The sequence below is a fragment of the Aythya fuligula genome, chromosome 3, assembly GCF_009819795.1.
Source record: "Aythya fuligula isolate bAytFul2 chromosome 3, bAytFul2.pri, whole genome shotgun sequence".
Lineage (NCBI taxonomy): Eukaryota > Metazoa > Chordata > Aves > Anseriformes > Anatidae > Aythya > Aythya fuligula.
The window spans coordinates 63,292,170-63,314,402 of record NC_045561.1 but is presented as its reverse complement, the minus strand read 5'-3'; the positions used below and the strand labels follow the sequence as shown (position 1 = coordinate 63,314,402).

The following is a 22,233-nucleotide window of genomic DNA, read 5'->3' as shown; positions in this document are numbered from 1 at the left end:
TCTAAAAGCAGAACTAATCAGAAAACTAAATGGGCTTATAATTTGCGCAATTGACATTTTTTTAATCTAACTTTCCAAGAAGTTAACCTTTGGATAAAGAACTTGGGTTCCCCTTAGAGTCTCCTAACATTCAGAGAAATGAAGCCACTAGAAAGTCTGTAAAAAGATTATGATTCTGTACAGCTTTTAAAACCACATAGTAAATTCTTTAATTTAAATGATTGATGTAATCCAATTTAATTTATTCCTACATCAGACAAGTCTTTGTCTCTGTGCAAGGTTTTCAAGTGAGCAGAAGCCAGAGACATGTTGAACCATAATATGTTCTCAAATAACAAAATTAAACAACAACAACAACAAAATCAAAAGTGTTTCTGGTGTTTGTCCTGTGTGAAGCCAGGAGTAGGACCCGGTGATCCTCATGGGTCCCATCCAATGAAGGATATGTGATCCCTTCAATGCTGAGATTCTGTGATTTTTTGTTTTGTTTTGGTTTTGTTTGTTTATTTTGTTTAAAAAAAAAAAAAAAAAGAAAAAAGAAGGGGAATTAGGAACCAACATCTACCCAAAGGTCTTCTGGAAATAATATTTTGAATGTGCTTTTTGTGCAGTAGATAGTAGGGATACAATTGTTTTAGAATTGTGACAATTTATCATATAAATACAGTTACACAAGTCCTACAAGTGCTTTGTTCCTGTTACATTTTTTAATATTATTTCTTGGGCAAAAAAAAAAAAAAAAGACAAGAATCTAAAGGAACCAAAGTTTTGTGCATTTTATTTTTAATGTGTGTGCATTTAAATGTGTGCATTATCTCTATAGTAATTCTACTGTTTAATAGGTAGGTGTTAATTTATGTTGTATATAAAGATCTAGCGAGCTTCAGCTAGCTTCACTTTACAAAATATTTTTCCTATGAGATAATGGATTTTCCTTCTGCTTTTGCATGATGCTAATTTCAACATTGTTTTAAATGTTCATTGTTTCCTCAGTTGTTGAAATGTTGAAATTTTTTATACTTTTAGAGAAATGTTGAATATTGTGTTTACGTCAGTGGTAGTTCTCCACAGTAGTGACCCCGCTTTCATCAGTGAGACTGCGTCTTTGACAAGCCCTGACCAAGGGAGTCATGAACTGTTTGCTGTGTCTAACCTTCCTCTCACAGACATGAGTTTCACTCCCATGCATACTCACTAACTTCAGGCTTGTTACTTCTACTGTTTATCACTGAAGTAGAGATTCCCAGATGGATATATAAAAATATGAGAGATGTAGCACTGTTTGGAAAAAAAAATACAGGTTTATAACTATACAAAATTGCAAGCCATTTTTTTTGAGGAATCTCACTCAAGCTGCTCTCAGAAATGCATCCATCCTTAGCAGTGCCATTATAATGCATTTCACGTGAATTTGGAAGGCTGAAACAGAAGTTGTGCACACACTTTAGGAATGTTACTAGAGCAATGTTTTTTCACCACTGAACAGTTATATCTTTGAAAGCACCAGTTTGATCAAACCTGTGGCACAGTGATAATTATTGTTTTGTGATGACATCTTTGTGGAATATTTATATGCTTTTCCATTAATATTTGAAATTCTTTGTTATGGGGCTGGAATTTATTCAACTGTCTCTTGGACATCCTATGCTAAATAAACGTAATTGTACTGGTCCATAGGCCTCCAAAGTCACTACCTCATATAATATTTTATGTCTGCAAATGCAACTTTTACTTTTAGACAAATCAACTGGGATAACAATATTAGCTATACTGTAGCAAGAAGAATTTATTAAGGTAATTTTTTTTTCTTTTCATGAACAACATCCTTGAAGCTGACATTTTTGTGACTGAATAGATGACAGCATGAAATTCAATTACAGCAAACAGTCTCAGTCATTACACCTGTCTGCTTCCAGGGGAAAGGATTTGTAAATTGTGCTTTATCCTTCCATTCCCTAAAACCTGTGTCTGTAATTGACACTGGCCAGCAGAGATGACTGGAGACAGAAGGAAAACATAATGTGTCTGAGTAGTCCACCAGGGAAAAGAGTATCCTTATCTTTTGGAGTTTTGTAGTGTTTTGTTTTCCTTAATGAAGAGTAATACCTATGTGTCAAGGATTTACTGAAAGGCTAGTGGCAGATGTTTCAGCTAAAAAAAAAAAAAAAAAAAAAAAGTTATGAAAGATGAATCATACACACACACACACACAAAAAGGCAGAACAAAAGAAAAATCTAATTAACATAGAAATATTTCTTCTGCAAAGGAAAACAAATGCTGCATGAGAACAAAAGCCTCTTTCTGTTATTTGTAAGGCTGGTTTGCTAGCTAGTCTAACACATTTGTAAGAATCACGTTTGTGCCTGACATGTCAAAACGTATTCACAAAGCAAGAGTTGTGGATACCTTGGGAGACGATGTTGTCACTTGTTACGCAACTCAGCATCCGTTCAGCACTGATTGATGCCCAAGTTGCCAGTTTGGGAAGAAATGGGATACAGACATGACAATAATATTTGTACCAAATGTCAGGCAAAAGAAACAGGGGAGTTCATAGAATGGGTCTAGACATAGACTTTGACCAGAAAAAGCAACAACAACAACACAAAAACAACAACAACAAAAAAAATGTGACAGACAGACTGTCAGCCCCGATCTTTCTAATGTATTTATTTATGTATTTAGTTTCTTTTCTTTTCTTTTTTTTTTTTTTTTTTTTTTTTTTTTTTTTGCTTTCCTCCAGATTTTGCCATAGTAGATAGTATATAAAACTGATCCAGCTGGCAGGATTGAGGGTGATGAAGGAATTACCAAAAACTAACTATTTAAAATGAATTGGTAAATTAACTTACTAAATGACTGCATATTGGATATTTTAAGCTTAAGTTTTCTTAGAACTTTTCTAGTAATATTAGGGAAAATCAGAATCTATTCTTTTTTCTCATTTTTGACTTCTATTTATTAATTGATTTGCAAAAGTATTCAGATATTTAGTATTTCTGTTGCTCTCCTTAAATCAGCAGGTAATTTAGGAGTTTCTCAACTACAAACGCAATGGGAAAAAAATCAATGGAGTAATGCAGTCAAGTATTACTTGAGTATGTTGCCTGCTACCATATATTCCTGATATCCCCAGGTGCTTAGAGGGCCACATGTGCCTCGGTTCATGGCTTACAGAAAATTGTAAGCACTCTGTGTTATATTTATGAGCCGGAAAGTAAAGCGTGTCAGAAAGGAAGTTAAAATGGCTTCTCTGTAGGATATTGTTAGTGTAAAATATCTGATTTATTTGGGTCATTTTTTGAACACTGTAGCTTATAAACACAGTGGGGAATTTTGCTGTCATTGATCCAAAGCAATGGGTACTAATGGCATAATACAGTGGTACTCAATAACCTTTTATCATGGGCTTCTTTGTCATGTGGAGACTTAACTGAGGGCAGAGAAATATACTTTAACAAAAAAGAAAGTCTTATAAATTTCCATTTATCCATTTAATAATGTTCAGCTTAAGAGCTATCATTCTCTTTTCTGATGTATGAATGTGTATCATGAAAAATAATATGAAAATTATTTTACATCTTAGTGTAAACATGGGGATTACACGTAGGAAAATTTTATCAAGCATTCAAAGGACCAGCTGTGGCTAGTCATGGCTTGAATAGCACTGACATGGTGCAATGCTATGAAATGTATATATTATTTTTTCTTTCACATAATTTTTTTGTATATTTATGGGAAATTGAATAAATGAATAAGAGAAATTAGTAAGGTCTTAAAATTTGCCCAGTACCTGCAAACCATTGTAAAGGTTTTGCTTTAGGTGATATCTATATTGCTCCTCAAAAGTGAGCATAACAGGGCATGTCCAGAGGCACATTGCTTCATACCAGCATAATACCCAGAGTGGTGCCCTATGCTAACCCCAGGCCTTTGACAACAACTGCTGTAATTCCTCAAGGTGTATAATCTCTTCACTTACAGATCTTAAGATCTTATCTAGTAGTTTTGGCAATCCTGATGCATACATTTCCCCTCAGAACAAACCAGAGCTCAGTGGGAGGCCAAGTTCTGCCTTAATTTACACTCCTTCTCTTGGGAGCAAATTAGTAAGCAAAGCAGTGTGGAAGGGTGCCATTTGGGTAACAGTGGTATAGGAATGGTAACACAGTACGGGGAGTTTTGTATTCTCTTCCTGAACAACCATTGAAGAGCCAACAACAGTATAATTCTTTGCTACTGTTTTCATTATACACACACATATATACATATACATGTGTTAATTTTGTGTTTATTGTCTGTAAGAAGCCAGGTGCCAATCACAGTTAAAAGAGCTGGACAGGCAAAGCAACCCTTTTGCTTAAAGATTTCTGCCCAGAAAGGAGACAGTGATGACATTTTACAAAGAAATAATTGATTATATTATAACTATTGAGATGCGTATATCTCTGTATTGCCATTATTTACTGCTGTTAGCAATGTCCCCTTCAGACCACATACTCAAAGCAACCCTACCTGCTACCTTCCATTGCAGGAAACTGTTGTTAATGCTTCATGTAATGTAAAATGTATGTTGATACAGTTTTACAGGGATATAAAAAATGATATCATTGCTGCTGTGTGAAAAGCTAGTGCTTTTGAATACTTGCTACACGTCTTTGGGATATGAAAAGGAAAGAGGTCAAAGGCTAGAATTTTTGACCTTCAGGAAGTACTACAGGGGTCCCGTGAAATGAGAGCGAGTGTTACTGTTGATTTTAGCCAGTAGCAAGACAAAGTTTAGATTGCCATAAGCACACAACTGCTATTATAAAATAATATATATATATATATATATATGAAAAAATAGTTAAGGAAGGTTGATAGCCCACTTTCTTTTTAGCCTTTCTATAATAAATCATGAAACCAGAGATGTAAACGAAGATTTGATTGCATTTATTAACATGGGCTCTGGTTCTGCACTGGGAGCATTTACTCACCTCCATTTGGGAAACTTTCTGCAGAATTGAAAACCCTCATTCCTGAGGGTTTTTAATAATTTGTTTTATAGACATGAATTACTAACAACTCAGAAATGCTGTTTCTAGAGAGACTTTTTTAAAAGTATCAGATGAAAAGTCTCCATGCTGCCAGATGAAACTTAGACACATTCATTATGCAGAGGTTGAATAAATCTCCGAAAAGAATCACAGAATCACAGAATTTCTAGGTTGGAAGAGACCTCAAGATCATCGAGTCCAACCTCTGACCTAACACTAACAGTCCCCACTAAACCATATCCCTAGAAAAAGCTAAGTAGATTTCTTTTGTTGACAACTTTTTTTTTTTTTTTTACTTAATGAAAACAGTGTTAGAGTTGATTTTGTGCTAGAAATCAGCACATAATACCTAGCTTCTCCTGTATGTGTAAGTCTGTGTAAGTCCAGTTTCATGTTTTCATTTTTCAGTTTATATGTCTTTGTTTTAGCATTTTGTACTTTTTTTTTTTTTTTTTTTTCAGTTACAAATTGCAAAATAAAATAATTTTGCATCTGTCTTTGTCTTTTGGAAAGTACACTTCAAATGAAGAGAAATGTTAGGCATGAGAGCCAGAGAATAGTTAATGACAGAGCTAAGGCATGAGTAACACCATGTTAAAATATTTTCACAGAACTCTGGACTAAAAAAAAATGCCTTCTAAACAACACTGCAATTTTCTATGCATGTATATTTGGTATATAATAATATACTATATGCTTGGCTTAGCAGTATGAATGTAGCACATCAGTCTACCAGACACAATATTCTCCCTGGAACGGGATATTTCCTTGGAATATCCTGCTCTTTTTGACACCTCAGTTTTAACTTCTTCTGTAACTTGATAAAATGATGACCAGCTTGAAATCTATATAACTTGAAGGCTTTATCAGTAAAGCCCAGCAGAGTTATATTTCTCTGTGGCTGTGATGTTGAAACCTGGTGAAAAATCAATTTTTCCTTTTGCTGAATGGTATATTTGAAGCATTTTAAAAAGGTGAATGAGTGTGCTGAGAACCTGTCATTCTAGAAGTACTTTCTTATGCAGCATGTGTAGGTACATCTGCCTGTTAGCCCTGAGAGGCTGCGTATGTTTGATGCATTGGATATTGTCTCAGCAGGAAGGAGTAAAGGAGGAGATGAGGTATATCAGAAAGAAAGTTGGTAGCAAATGGTGTTTTGAACAGCCTGTATCCCCTGGTGTAATATATTATGGAAATAATGATCCTGACAAGTGATGCTTCTTTGTTACCTGAAAAGATTCAGTAGGGATTATGCATGCTCAAATCACTCTGGACTGGATACTTAGTTGTCTACAAATTCTGTAAGTGTCTTCATCATGAACAACATTGTTATAGTTGCAGTAGCAAAAATTAATTACTAAAAGAAAAAAAAAAATAAATTGTGTTTAACTTACTATTTTAGCTAGCAAAGGGAACAAAAAATGGTATTTTTAATTCTGTTTTTATAGATTTATCTTTTAATCTAATTTAATAGCAAATTTTAGTTTGTATTTAGGGTTGAATTGCAAACTTTAACTCATTTTTAAGCTTGCTGATAGTTGCTTTAAAACCATAAATTATTAATTAATTAACATGGGTAGGCAATGAGACGTGGGCTAAAGGCTTAAAATGAGGTATCAGGAAGCAAGAACAAATAAAATACAAATGCAAAACAGTCTGTAAGAAAGGTACAGAGAGTATACAGAGGAAATGATTTTAATAGAAAAAAAGAATAAAATGCTTCTGACCTGTATGCTTTCATTAAGCACAGAAATGCAACCAAAAAGGCAGGATAAAGATAGCATGTACACTTAACACATTTAACATGTACATTTAACATCAATAAATTGGCTTATGCAGTTGCTCTAGTTTACAGAGATTTTCTTCCAGTGGCAATAGGATGGTGTACTTTGCCAGGTGTACTTTGGCACTCTGGCTTCAACCCATTCGACGATTCCCTTCTTCCCTGAACAAATGTCAGGGCTCTAAGTAGGACACAAAATAAGATTAGATAATTTAATGCATTTTAGGAATATCATCCATTATGGGAATTATATACAACCTTATCATTTTCAGAGCGTCAAAGACATACCTAGGTCAAAGACATATCTAGGTCAAAATTACCAACATTTTTGACCTGCAGTGAGTCTGCAGTGCTGGGCTTTTTCTTCCACCTTATGTAGGTTCTTCTACCATTGAAATATGGTAGAATGCTTTCAGCTAGGAAAACAAACAAACAAACAAACAAACGAACAAAAACCTCAATCTCATCATTCTTGAAGGAAAAGAATATTAATTACCAGGAAATAAAGCTCATTTATTTATGACTTTTTGCATATTAGCTTGCAATGCTGATAAATCATTCAGATTTTCTTTTTAATGGAAATCCCTTCAGAAAGGAATATGCCTGTTTGTGTATACTATGTGGGGATGTTATGTGGGAATCTTGTACAGTATATTTCACTTCCTCTATTTTGTTTCATCTTCCCCCTTCTCTGTTCCTCCTTCCCCACATTGCTGTTCCTTCCCCACATCTGCAGACTTCACTAATGCCAGAGGAAGTGAGTTTATTTTGCTTGAATGCTTAAAAAAGTGAATGCTATGACCAACAGAATGAAAAAATAATAATAAGGTAAAACAAAAGGCAGTGAATATTGAGAGCAATTTCCAATGACCTATAAAATTATTTCATTAGAAGTATGAACATTAAAATTTTTGGATATCTAAAAATGTAAAACTAACAGTTTTAAAACATTAATCTGGATGAGATATAACATTATACATGAAACATAATGACCTCTCTGAAATTCAGCCACAATACTGTGCTGCTCATTTAGACAAAGAAGACAACTAGTTAATCATGGTACAGAAAATTAGACAGAGTAAATTAGTTTGCTGCATTCCACACTCTTAGCTACAAAAGAAAAAAAAAAAAGAGAAAGAGAAAGAAAAAAGAAAAAGAAAAAGAAAAAGAAAAAGAAAAAGAAAAAGAAAAAGAAAAAGAAAAAGAAAAAGAAAAAGAAAAAGAAAAAGAAAAAGAAAGAGAAAAGAAGCTAATTAGAGAGTAAAAATACTCCAAGCTTTTAGAAAGAGAATATAAGAAGAGATAGATCCTGGCTCTGAAATGCTTTATCACCCATGGTGTTTGCATAATTTCATGATTTTATCAGTTTGGCAGCCTACATTAAGGGGTCCTCAACTTTGATTATATTGAATAATAGATATAATAGTTTATAATGAAAATTATGCATGGCTTCTATCCTTAATTTTCATGGATTCCTGCAGTCTTTAATGAAATGTAAATAAATTTGATTTTAAAACCTATATAACTATATACGTTATAATACAAAAGGCTAGAAACATGATTAAAATATGAAGTTAACAATCAAATTTTAAGTTTACTAGAAGATTATCATGTTGGTTGTGCTTTAAAGATTTTTACTTTATCATTATAGTTTTATCTTTGCTAACAGAGATATGTGTTCTCATTGTTTTATTTCTGTATTCTTTAAATTAAGGAAAGTGGGTGTGCTAAAGAATATTAGAACGGGAATTAATGTAATTAGACTTTGAGATGAATGGTGAAAATGAAGGTGAAATTCACCTACTTGTTGCATCGAAATATCCTTGTTCTGTAAAATAATTTTATTGGTATGAAATCAATGGGAATAATTTTACTTAATGAAAGCTTTGTCTGCAGGTCTGAAAGAAAGCTGATCTTTTTTTTTCTGTAAAAAAATATTAAATTTTCAGTATGTTTTTTCAAAATAGTAGTTATAAATAAATTTATCTCTAATTTTTCTTTACTTTCCTGTCTATGAATCTGCTCTCAAAATACCGTGAAATACATCTATTTCTTATACACATAAATGTCATAATCATTTTACTTTTGCCTAGATGCCTAAATGCCACGGCTCAAGGGGGGTGTGGGGGGAGAGGGGAGAGAATGTGCAATTGGGTCCTCTCTTCTGTCTTTTATGTGAGCAGTGTTAACACTCTTGAAAATAATTTAATTATTTCAAATAAACTGAAAAGGAACAAGACCAAGCTCTGCATAGATAGAGCTGATATAGCTGTTTGTTTGTTTGTTTGTTTGTTTTAAAGAGCTATAATTTCATAGGACTATTTCTGTGCTATGTTCATGTATGCAGCATGTGGAGGAAAGGTGTAATATTAGGTTTCCTTTGGAACTACCTACCAGCTGTAAATCCACTGTCTTTCTTTTTTGCTAAACACGAAGTAACCTGATCAGGAAAATTACTTTTTCAGTTACTCATTTTATTATGTTAATTCTTAACCATTTTTAAGTGAGAGACAATGTCTCTATAATGCTTATACACTGCTTTTTACAAATTTCAAATGGTGTTTGGATTTGCGTGTTGTTTATTAGGAAATTGTGCATATGTGTGTGTGTATGCGTAACTATGTGCAGTGGGGTGGAGGAAGAGAGTGACCCCTTTTTTTCATAAGACCTGCTTTTGTCTCAGACTTCCACAAAACACCAAGACCAAAGACGGAAACTTCAATACTAAAGACAGAATGTCCTGGAAAGGTTTGAGCAAATGCAAAAGAGGGGTTTTAGTCTCTCAACAAAGTTGTTTTCACCACTGAGTGATGATGTAATCAGATAATGCAACAGGTTATTTTTTAAACAGAACTGGTAACTACATGAAATCAGCCTAAAATTCAATTTTGTTTCTAACACATTATTTTTCTTTTCATAATCATTTCTGAAACATATGCAATAAATACTTAGACTCTTAATTTACCACAGATCAATCTAAAAATATATTTTGTTATCTTAATCAGAATTCACTTACCTAATTGTTATTCCCATCAATCTGGGTTTTGGACTAACTTGAACAATTCCACTTTTTTGCTGTTTGCACTTTAATTTGATTTCCATTCTAAGTTTATGAACAGTAATAGGGTCCTGTTTGAATATTCATTAGCTTTGAATTGTGAGCTATGAAAAGGTGCTTTCTTTTACCTTAATGAAAGTGGCTCAGCATGGGGTGGATCAGTAATGACATTTGATTTTAGGCATCCAACAAATTTTCTTATTATTTATTGATACATCTTGTCCAAACAGCTCCCTCACAAGTTAGTGGAGTAATGAAAGAGAGAGTGCTGCAGAGAAGCGTGGAGCTTTCCTGGCAGGAACCAGAACATCCCAATGGAGTCATTACTGAATATGAAATCAAGTATTATGAGAAAGTAAGTGCTTAGATTATCTGTAATGTACAACAATGTGCTGTTTGCCTTGTGTTGGCTCACCAAATTGTGGAACAATGTTAAAACCATAGCCATACTATCAACTATCCCATTTTTTTCTGTCACAGTGATTTCACTCTCTTTTAATAATTGGTGATTCCCTGCAATTATTATTATTATCATATGTCCCATATATTGTATTTAGGTATCCTAGAAGTGAATTATCCACTCAAAATCAGCCTTTTTTATTTTTATTTTTTTTTAATTATTTTTTCCCATGGTATTCCTGTTATTAAGTTAGGCTGTGGAGATTTTACCATGAGATTTGTCATTTTAAAGTTGCTCCTACATTGTCTTTAAGGCTTGTTTCATTTCCTTCTGTGTCACTGTGATTCCAGTCTTGAGATGAGACATCAAATACAACTCTTGACTTCATTTGGTATTATTTTGTGAGTTGAGCAGCTCAGACTTGATGTCTGAAAACTTCCAGAAAACTTCCTACAGTTTTAGCTGATAAGTATTCCTTATTTGTCCTTTTTAAAAAAAGTCCCAGGAACATGAGATTTATTTGTCACTCCTTTTCTCAATACAGTAATGAATTGAGGGCTGCTTTTCAATAGTAGATGAGGTGATCTCTGTTTCTGTTCGAGTGAAATTGCACTGTTATTGATGTCAGTTAGAGTTTTGCCATTCCTTTCAGTGTGTCTAAGGCTTCATTCGTGATAACTTTGAAGTACTCCAGAAGAAAAAAAAAAAAACAACACAACAAAACAAAACAAAACAAAAACCTGAAAAGCAACCATAAGCTGGATGAAAACGGGGTGAAAGGTTATGCATCTATAAGCTTGTCATGGGACCCAGACTAAGTGTGTCTCCTCCAGATTCCCTAGGAAACTTAATGCAGCATATAGCATATTGATATTTTTTATAAAGCATAGTGGGAGGAAAATGAAAGAAAGAAAGAAAGAAAGAAAGAAAGAAAGAAAGAAAGAAAGAAAGAAAGAAAGAAAGAAAGAAAGAAAGAAAGAAAGAAAGAAAGAAAGAAAGAAAGAAAGAAAGAAAGAAAGAAAGAAAGAAAGAAAGAAAGAAAGACAGGGAGGGAGGGAGGGAGGGAGGGAGGGAGGGAGGGAGGGAGGGAGGACTAAAATACAAAGAAATGAACAAAGGACCTCTTTTGTGATCACTTGTGAGAACATCTCATCTGTGCAAACAGGGCAATAGTACCTCTATATCAAAAAGACCATATTAGCTTACTAGCTAACATACAATTAGATAAATTCAGACCAGATTGGACATAATATAATGTGTTGCATCTAATTTGCAGTGTTGAATTACACAAATATGCTTATCAATAGATATTTATATAGATTGGGAAGGGAATAAAATGTTTGTTTGTTGTTTCTAAGTCCCACTTTAAGTTGTTCACTTTAATAACTCTTATGACAAAACTTAACAGATATGTACAGATAGCTAAACCTTTCTTTTCCAAAAATAATTTTACTAATTTTGGCAAGCAATTTTTCTCCCTCACACAATCATACAAATGAAGTCCATACACTACAAAAAATGCATATTTACCAAAAGCAAAACTGTTCTTTGCACACACAGATAAAAAATATATATATGTATATATGCCATTTTGCTTGCTTTTATATCCACGATAGTTTCTGTTCTATTAAAAAAAAAAAAGTAAATACCATGAGGAAGATAACAGAAAAATGCCCAAGGTACTAGACTTTTCATATATAATAAATGTTAAATTATAACTTTTATTATTTTATCTACATATTAATGTTACTTTAAATAAGCAGTGGAATTTCATGGCCAGTTTCCTGTGTTTGCCAAGGCAAGAGCTGATGTCAAGTTATTTTTCTAAATGAAGGAAAGCCATTGGTATTCTATTTATTACGGTAAAATTAACAAAAGAGAAGAAAAACCTCATCTCACAAACAGGCACAGATATAATGAAATAATTAATTTAAGCCTTAAATTCAGTGAGACTATTTTAAAACAAATACTTAAATACTTACTTTCCTTCCAAGGTAGTGCAGATCAGCTTGAAAAGTACTTCATAAGCTTCTTGCTCGGAACAAGAGAAGCAGTTAAGTTTTGTACCTGTTTTGTTATTTATCCCCTCTCACACTCCTGGAGTTTCAGCTCCTTTTAGAGTCAAATTAAATCAAACTATTAAATCAAATATTCTCAGAAGTGGCTTTTTTTTTTTTTTTTCTTCCACCTCATTTCTGGCTAGGGCTGGAATGGAAAATGCCCCAAATCTCCCAAGTAAGCCTGTACTCTGATATTTCTAGATAAGGTTATCTTTACCTCTTTGTTGTTATTATTAAATATATATACATATATCTAAATTCAAGAACTGGCAATTCAAATAAGCCTCATTTATGCATCAAAACCCAAACTGAAATTCTATTGTGGATTACAGTTGTGAACATATATGACTATTTACAGTGTTTCATTATTTATGTTTCTCCTCTCTCAAGCGTTCCTGTTTTTTCTCACATACCAATGTACATTCTACCGTGGTCCTCACTTACAGATGATTTACATTTTCTTGTATAAGATATGAAAAATTGTTGCTAGCTGAGCTGATGGGCTTGCTCAAATGACAGAGTGGGCAAGGCCCAGGAGAAGCCATTACTGAATCTCTTGAAAAAGAAATCATATATGTTGTTTTGAACCCTGTGTTTCAGCAAAAGCCTTTGTTGCTTTGTTGACTGCAAAGGGAAAGGTTCTCCATCATTTTTAGCTGGTAAATTGAAATGAGTTACAGATTTATTCTTTCCCTCTGTATCCATCTCATTAACACTGTCTCGTATGGCTCATGATTCTCTGATCATGTGGTGCATTCAGATGGTTATTTAATTCATCTCTTCTGCCCTTCAAATCAGGGTTGCATCTGGCACCAAAAATCAACAGGGCTGCATATATCTATGCTGAAACAATCTGGATCAATAAATGTGATGAACAAGTAGAGCTTGTTGAATATCGTAAGGACCTATGGGCTTTTATAGCATTTGAAAGTGAGCAATTACTCAGCATCTGTAATCGTACAGCTTCAGATTTGGGGGGTGTCATACTGAGCTTTTCTCCCTGGCTTCTTCTTGATGCCATAGAGTCAAAACCCAAGAAAAGCCAGAGAAAAGACTAAAAAGTTTTAGACAGAGACCTCAGAATTTGTGCAAGATCCAGTCATTGGCACTGTTATAATTTTTTAAAGTGTTGGAATGTAAGAAGAGAAAGGTTCTGACCATGAAATAACAGATTTCCCTGCCCCTAAACTGTTTAATCCCTACATATCCTCCTGGAAAGTTTTGTTTGAACTATTTTTTCATCAAAATTACTCCAAATCTAATCAGATCCAAAGAAACAATCATTTTATGTCTAGATATTTTGTGAGTAACAACATGAGCATCCCATTTGAATTTTATGTTACACTTAAGACCTCCTCATTTCAATGACAGTGTTTTGTAATAAATACTCCACAGAGTATGCTTTATTTTTTATGTTGGGGAAAAAAAAAAAAAAAAAAAAAAAAGAACATTCAACAGATTGAAATAAACTACCCAGGCAAGCTGTCAGTTGCTGATGTGCAACCATGATCAAATATGACCTATAAATGTCATTTAAATCTTTTGTCTTATTGTTTCCAGGATCAAAGGGAGAGAACCTATTCAACAGTAAAAACAAAGTCCACTTCAGCTTCTATTAATAACCTAAAGCCAGGAACAGTGTATGTTTTCCAGATTCGTGCTTTTACTGCTGCTGGTTATGGAAATTATAGCCCTAGACTGGATGTTGCCACACTAGAAGAAGCCACAGGTAAACATTTAGATTTATAGGAAATTTGCATTTTCAGAAGTAATAAAGAAAGCAAAAAATTAGTCATTAGAGGCAATGTTATTAAAAATAGGAAAAAAAAAAAGAAATTCTTAGTGAAGGTGAATTTTTGTCATTATATTTTGAGGGATGAACTTCAATTAGTTGTTTTACCATAGGACTATGAATTGTACTCTTATAAATAGTGGGGAAAAATGTAGCGTGTCGTGTTCTTCTCTGATGTCCTCTTCTAACACAAAGAAAAAAACTTTTTTTTTTTCACTTGAACTTTCACAAAAGAAGAGGTTAGTTAGTTAGAGGTTAGAAGAGGTTGAGCTGAATAACCCTACTAGGTTCTTCAGTAACTGAGGAGAGGAAGGAAGAGCAGATTTCAGCCATTGGTGGCTTCTTTAGGTCTTTTATTTATTTATTTATTTATTTATTATTGTTTTTTTCTGTGTGATTTCCTACTAAAAACAAACAAACAAACAAATGTATATAGCTTTGTTTACCTAAGTGCGTGTCTTGTTTCAGATGTACGTCCATTCCTGCTATCTTCTGGTTTCCTAGGCCAGTCAATTTTGTTTAGGGAAGTCTCAAAGACACCAGGTTTCTTCAGGGCTCAAAGTTGCAAGCTTTGTAAACTAAAACCAGCCTTCTGTAACCCTTGTAATGGAAAGTATGAAGCTGAAGCATGAACTTACTCAGTACAGTTCACTAGAGAATCTGGCTGTGACATTTCAGCAGGGGGATAACATTTTGGGAGAGTTTGTTTTTTCTTTGATGCTGAAACCAATCACACACCCTTATTTGCCTAAAAATTACAGATACGTTTTTCACTACTGATAATGTTCATGCATACTTGGAGAAAATCTTCCAGATTTGGGGTCTTTGGAAATAAACTCTTGAACCAGTGAGAACTGTTAGTCATGAGTCAGCTCATGGAAACTCTCTGTATCCCTGGCAGCAAAATTTGGTCATTTGGGTTTGGGTCATTTGCTTCAGGTCAGCCTGACAAGTCAGCCAAGTTTGGAGCTGAGAATTCAAAATGTACAGTTTCAGAAGCCATGGGTACCAGCTCTGCTCTCTGTGCTTTATGCAGCACATCTGAGACACAGGCACACACAATTGCATCTTATTTAACTGCAGCCAGGTGTCGCCTGAAGAATTTGTGGGCATTCTTAAAAAAAAACAACACAGTAGTTAGATCTTAATTTTGTTTCCACACAGAATATAAAAGCTTTCAATAACAAATAACAGCACACAGCTGATAGACATAATTAAAATAGTAATTGTCATAATAGCAACAATAAAATATTATTACCATTATTACTAGCTGTGTGTTTGATAGCATGCTTTTCATCTGTAGAGTTACTCTTTTTTTATTTCTTACTTTGTAAAGACTGCTTTACAAAGGCAGTAAAATTCAACAGAATCCCTGAGATACATCAGCATCCTGAGTTACAGACAGAAGTAATTTTGTATTTGGATGAATTTCTGGAAAACAAATGAAAAGGCTTTAACAATCTGTAACATGTTCCTGCTAATTATCTAACTTATTGTCCATAGTAATCTAAAATTGTTAGACCAGAATGTTTTCCAAACATTTCATTCATTACACTAATATTTTTTTATATACTGCATGTAAGCATACTAAGCCACTAAGATGAGCAAAGACCATTTCTGAGGTAAACAGTCTTGACTGGAGTTTGATTAATTTGTGGAAAGTTAGGAAATCTTAGAATAAATGAATCACTGGCCCTTTTGCACCGTGTACCCTTTTTCTGACTCGGTGATGAAAATCTACATAAAAACCAGCGACATTCTGATCCAGTATGCACAGCAGATATTTTGTCACAGGCTAGCTTTGTGTTCTAACATTCCATGTGCAGTGCATTCACAAAAGAAAATTTCAAAAGCAACATATTTTCAATTTTATTGAGAGGAAATTGTAGGATGTAATTCCTATCAATGAAAAACAACCCCAATTTTCCACATATAGTTTTCAGAAATAATTAAAATGTTGGTTAAAAGATAGTAAATTTAATTAAATTATTTTAAAATTCTCTTACCAAAAAAAAAAAAAAAAAAAAAGAATATTTGTGTCTCATATTTTATTTGTAGTACTATCAAATCATTCAGGTCAATAAAATTGTATTTGCGTTAGCATTTCGTAAGAACTTTAGTAGATCATTTTTAGGAAATATACCTCAGATGAATATACAGGTGAGCAGAAAACCTGCTACAGTTAAGAGTCATTGGCATTATTCCAGTGGGTTTCTGAATGTGACTTTCAAAACTATCAAAGTATTTTAAAATTAGATATAGTTGTAATGCTCAACCAGCAGTTAGATAGTCCTTTTGCCTATCTGAAATTCACCTGGAATTTCAACTGGTGCTGTTGATTTAGTAGATTTTTATATTATGTTCCAGTTTCTGTATTGTGATCAAAACTGCATGGCCACTTTCCCATATTTGAGGAACTCAAATTATGTATATGTCCATTATGTAATCTGATATGTAAAATATACATATTTAATACCATATTTAATAAATACATACATTTACATAAAAATAGTAAAATTACAAAGCAAAAATGCTTTATGAAGGTAGGATATTTATATTCCATGCTGTGTTTGTCACAGATCAAAGTAACTGAATTTTGTTGTTGGAAACATCATTTATCAGAGACAGAAATCCTCCTGGAAGAAAATATAAATTCAAAGAGTATCATTTAAGTGGTAATTTTACCTTTTTTGATCCACTGAATTATCTAAAAGATACCTTGAATTATTTGTAGCCAGTGAATCTAAAGAGGCTGCTGTGTTTTCTGTAATTCCAAAAGTATGGGAGAAGTATTCTAGATATCAAGCAGAACAAACCAGAAGAATAAATGAAAACATTCAGTTTAAAAATGTTGGTGGCATTTTCTAATAAGAATTATTAGAAAATTGTGCAATTGTTTGTGAAAACTTTTTGTTTTTCAATGAGGACTAGAGGTATACAAACCAGAGTTAAAACTTCCCTAATACAACCTCTCAGGGGACACACAGATTTCAGCGGTGCTCTCATCTGTTTTCCTGAAAGCCAGAAAGCCCTCCTGGATGTTCTCAGTCACAGCAAGACAAGTTGATTGTGTTATCTTTCAAAATAGGCCATCTTATTTACAATACTGCAACATCCCCTTCACCTTTGTACTGCCTAAAATCTCTGATGAGGAGTTTGCCACTTGTTACATGTCTTACTGGCAAAGTAGAAGGACTCAGTGCAACCTGGCAGGAATAAAATTTTGCCTTTTGCTTTTGCCATGAATAGTTTTAAATCGAGCAATGTTGAAGTAGCATACAGATGTAAAATATATTTATGATGTCTGAACTTCTTTACCAAAAGGGTTGTTAGACATTGGAACAGGCTGCCCAGGGAAGTGGTGGAGTCACCATCCCTGGAAATCTTTAAAAGACGTTTAGATGTAGAGCTTAGGGATATGGTTTAGTGGGGACTGTTAGCTGTGAGGTTGGACTCAATGATCTTGAGGTCTCTTCCAACCTAGAAATTCTGTGATTCTGTGAAATAAACAACTGCTGCAAAATTTAATAGAAGACATAATAAGAATAATATAATAAGAATAAATATTATAAGAATAATATTTAAAAATGTGACATTTGGCCCGCATGATTCCAATATATTGTTGAAGCTTTCATGTACACTTCATCAGGAATTCTTCTCTGTAGCTGAGATTGCCTGCATGAAAAATTGTTGCTGGAGGAGCTGCACAGCTTTTATAGCTAATCTCCTCTTTTAAATGCTCCAGGGTTTTTGGGTATTCCCCATCCCTCCAGCCCTGTACATAGAAGGTAACCTTGACTCCTATAAACTAAACACTCTCTCATTCCTTTAGATAAGAAGATATCATAATGTCAGATTAGGTGTCACCTGTAGCTGGTCCCTGTACTGCCTTCAGAGCCTGAGCATGGTTTAACTGGAAATAACTGGAAATCTGTGAGGCAGTCATGCAGAGCAACCCACTCACACATGTCAACCTCTATGCACTCAACGTGGCTGCTAGATTAGGTGGCAAGCTTGGAAAAGTGTTTTTCCAAACTCTGTTAGATGGATAAAGCTTTGTACACTGGCCATTGGGACAAAATGCCACCTTGTCTTGACTCCCAGGTGAGGTTTGCACTCAAGTTCTAAGGAATAGAAATATTTTAGGAAATTTTACATAACTTCAACATTCTCATGTTTGAGGCTGTCTAGTTTGATGGGCAGGTAGTTTTTCAGGAACCTGAGTTGTATTACTTATACCCCTTCCACTTATACCCCATTACTTATGCCCTTATGTCACAAGATAGTGACCACTAATTTCCTAAAGGTTGCACAAATGGGATATGTGCAGGCCTATAGCAATACCCCATTGACTGGGTATCTCAGAAAGTTGTAGTTAGTCAAAAAAACACATTTGTTCTTTTCAGTTAAAGCCCAATAAGAATAATGAGACCTTCCTCACCTGCATTAGGTGAGGAATTATAGTTTCTTTAGGAAATAAAATTGGGGGATGGGGGCTGCAGGAATTTCACCTCAATACAGAGGTGCTGTCTTATGCTGTGAAGCACAACAAAGGGGTTTTTATTTGGGGGGGGGGGGGTAAGTAATACAGTTCAGTGACAAAATAAATCATGTTGATTGGTTTACTTCTGCCAAGACACAGCAAAGAAAAGATTGGATGGTTTGTTTCTATGGGAACCTATGAAATCTGCACCCAGAAGATTCTGTGGAATTCATAAAATCTTCATCTTTAGGTAGCACTGCTGGGACTTAACCAGTTAACCATATTAACGTATCATCTACAGTTTAGTTAATCAGATGTCAGTATCTTTTTTTTTTTTTTTTTTTTTTTTTTTTTTTTTTTTTTTGGGACTCACACTTCCACAGTCCCTTTCTCAGCATCACTGCCTGATGTTTCTTCCTTTATTCTCAGTCTCTTGGGCCAGATCCTTGTTAAAAATCACTATACCTCTGCAGAGTTCAGTAGAGTTGTGCTCATTTAATACAGCTGAGCATATGACCACCTTCATTAGCTGAGTGGCAAGCAATGTATTTAACAAACTTTGAGGGTTCTCAGGCTAAGTATTTACATCCTCAGTTTAAATTAATGTGACATGCAGACATTTGCATATATTAATAAAATTGGCATAAATGAATAAAAAGAATGATAGCGTGTAGATATTTTGGCATGTAAATGCTCTGAAGCATAGAGAATTCCATTTTGTGTATGTGGAAGCACCTTTTCAGTGCTAACAGAAACAAATTTTAAGTGATAATATCAATTTACAATGATTAATAGCAGTAAGAGAGATAAATATGCTAAGAAGTCTGTGTTAATAGATAGTTAATGTTTCATCTTAAAAATTCATCTTACACTTAAGATACTATTTCATACTACCATTAAAGTCATATCAACTATTTTTAGCAGTGTGGCTAGGAGCAGGAACATTCTCCTACTGTACCCCTTTAAAGAGAAGTCCTCCTCCCTTTTAGGAAGGGGTCAACCACTGAACAAAGCAGAAGACACTACACCAGAAGGCAGTTAAATTGGCTGGTGCTGGCTTTCAGCACATGGTTGTATGACTTTGACCAAGTTAATTTTGGCCTTTTTTATTCCCTGTATGTGATCATTAACTCATCCAGCATTTGAGTGAATTTCTGATAGGGGCATTCCTTTAGATTAAATTCATCAAATTAATAATTGTAGGCAACTAAAAAAATAAACTAACAGTCTGCAATTCATGAAGGTTGATTTAATTTTTTTTGCAACTCCTTTGTTGGGAATAATATTAAGCTAATCTCTGCTTTTTTCTCTATTTACAGCCACGGCTGTTTCCAGTGAACAGAATCCTGTTATTATCATAGCTGTGGTTGCTGTAGCAGGAACCATCATTCTGGTCTTCATGGTGTTTGGATTCATCATTGGACGAAGGTATTGTGCCTTATATGTGCATAAGCACATCTGACCCCACTTTTGTGGGTTCTTAAGGCATATTGTAATCTGGAATGGAAATTTGCAAAACTTATACGGAACTCATGTTTTTTAAGGACAATTTTCATTCCAAATTCAAATCCAATTATCAACTATACAGTTTTTCTGCTTACTTTAGCAAGACACACTTAAATCAAGATGTTCTTTCAGTCGTATGTAAATGTGCTGTAAAAGGAACCCTTAGCAAGCTCTTCACCTGTACTCCTCAAAGTTCCTCTTTCTGTTTAGTTTCTCTCACGTGGAGAAGCATGACACTTTATCTGATCAGCCTTTAAATGACTTTACATTCAAGAAAAAGAGACACAGAAGTATGTTTAAGAATACAGTCATGTAAAATAGTGTTCTACTTTCAAGTTCTTTAATCCCCTGCTTTATCCATAGAAGCTTTTCACAGGAACAAGGATCTTTAGGACCTGTCCCAACTCGTATTTGATACAAAAGCCTTTTGATTACAACTGCTCATGATTTATTTAAACCTCTGCTGTCAAGAGAATTATAGCTCAAACTTTCAAAGGGCCTACAGGAGCTAGGTGCTCATAGGCTGAAAATCCCAGCCTGAAAGACCAATGTTGTCGGGACTTTATATGTGAGGAAGTAAATCATTATTTACCAGTAAAACTGACGTATTTCTTTTTAGGCATTGTGGCTATAGCAAAGCTGATCAAGAAGGGGATGAAGAGCTTTACTTTCATTGTAAGTGTTTTGCTTTTTTCCCCTTTTCAAAAATCCCGAACTGCAGTACTGTAGACAATAATAAATAACACACCATGAAATACAAAGTTGAATGAAATTTAAAAATTCTGTGTAAGTAGCAAGTGGGAAGTTAAACATTGTAAAAATGTGACCTACACAAAAAGAATGCAGATTAAAGTCAACATTGTCACAATTTTATTTCTATACATGTATACGATATACCATTGTTTTCATTCCACTTTTTTTTTTTTTTTTTAATTGTTTCCTTTGAATACATGTTTCACACCATCCTAATGATTCCTCTGAGATGAATTATTTGAGAGGTCTTTGGCTAAGTGGCTGTATGATCGTTATCCCAGGCGAAGTTCAGATTAAGAAAGCAACAGTCACTGTATCACCCTAGCAATGAAGTTGGTCTGCTCAAAAGCTGTTTTCTGTACAATAGCATCAATATTATAAATAAATAAATAAATCCTTAAAATATTTAATATGAAAAGAAAGATCAGCTATTTCACAGGTTTTCTCTGTTCTAGAATCACTTGCCTAGTGAAAAATAGCACCCAAAAACTCTCTTTGTAAAATCCTAGGTACCACTTGAATTTTTAGAACCCTGGAAAAATTCAATAAAATATGTCTTTCTTTGCTTAGTAACAAGAGAAAATTTAAGAAGAGAGGACAACTTATGCAATAAAAGAGAAAGAATTGTTTCAGTTGTATCTGAAAGTTATTTTAAAAACTTTTTTTTTTAGCCCTTTCTTATTTTAGTTGTATTATCATTTCAACATGAGAGATTAACAATGTTTGAAATTGGTCTAAATCAGTCATTAACTCAGGAAATATGATGAAACTAAGTTGCAAAATGATTCTGTTCATCCACAATTGATAAATCACGTAATAGAACTAAACTTACTACAACTTCTGATAATAAAAATAAAATAAAATAAAATAAAAAATAAGAAGCCTGGATTTCCAGTTTTCTCCCATATCTGGCAACTCACATATTGGTAAAAGGTGCCATGTAGTCATGCTATGCTGTATGCAGCCTTTGTTGTTCACCAATAATTGCAGTGGTAGTTTAAATCCATTAGATATTTTTTCTTTTTATGAAATCAATATAGTTTATCTTATTTTTGATTTGTTAAAATCAGGAGCTATTATCAGAATATGGAGAATGAAGAATCATATGGAGAATTAAGTAGCCACTAGTCACAAATTTATAGCATCTTCTCAGTGTGTGACTCTTTAAAGAAGTAGCTCTAGCCCAAAAGTCCAGTAGAAATCAGATCAAGGTTTCTGTTTCACCTTTCTGCCCTAGCAAAATCAGATCAGCTGGAATTTGTTCATGCTCCATTAATTTGGATTTGATGCTACCTAAATTTTTTAATTTAAATGCAGTGATTATTAAACCAAGTAGTGACATCATTGCAGCTTTTGTC

The 22,233-nt window shown here is 33.9% G+C and overlaps 1 protein-coding gene across 5 annotated transcripts in view; it reads left to right on the top strand.

Moving 5' to 3' along the window:
* EPHA7 (EPH receptor A7) overlaps positions 1 to 22,233 on the top strand; it is a 162,715-nt gene that overhangs the window by 110,107 nt on the left and 30,375 nt on the right. For all 5 annotated transcript variants that reach the window (XM_032184338.1, XM_032184341.1, XM_032184337.1 and 2 more), the window contains exons 6-9: positions 10,112 to 10,236; positions 13,902 to 14,070; positions 19,936 to 20,044; positions 20,742 to 20,797. In XM_032184338.1, coding sequence (XP_032040229.1) covers positions 10,112 to 10,236; positions 13,902 to 14,070; positions 19,936 to 20,044; positions 20,742 to 20,797 — 459 coding nt within the window. The remainder of the gene's footprint in view (positions 1 to 10,111; positions 10,237 to 13,901; positions 14,071 to 19,935; positions 20,045 to 20,741; positions 20,798 to 22,233) is intronic.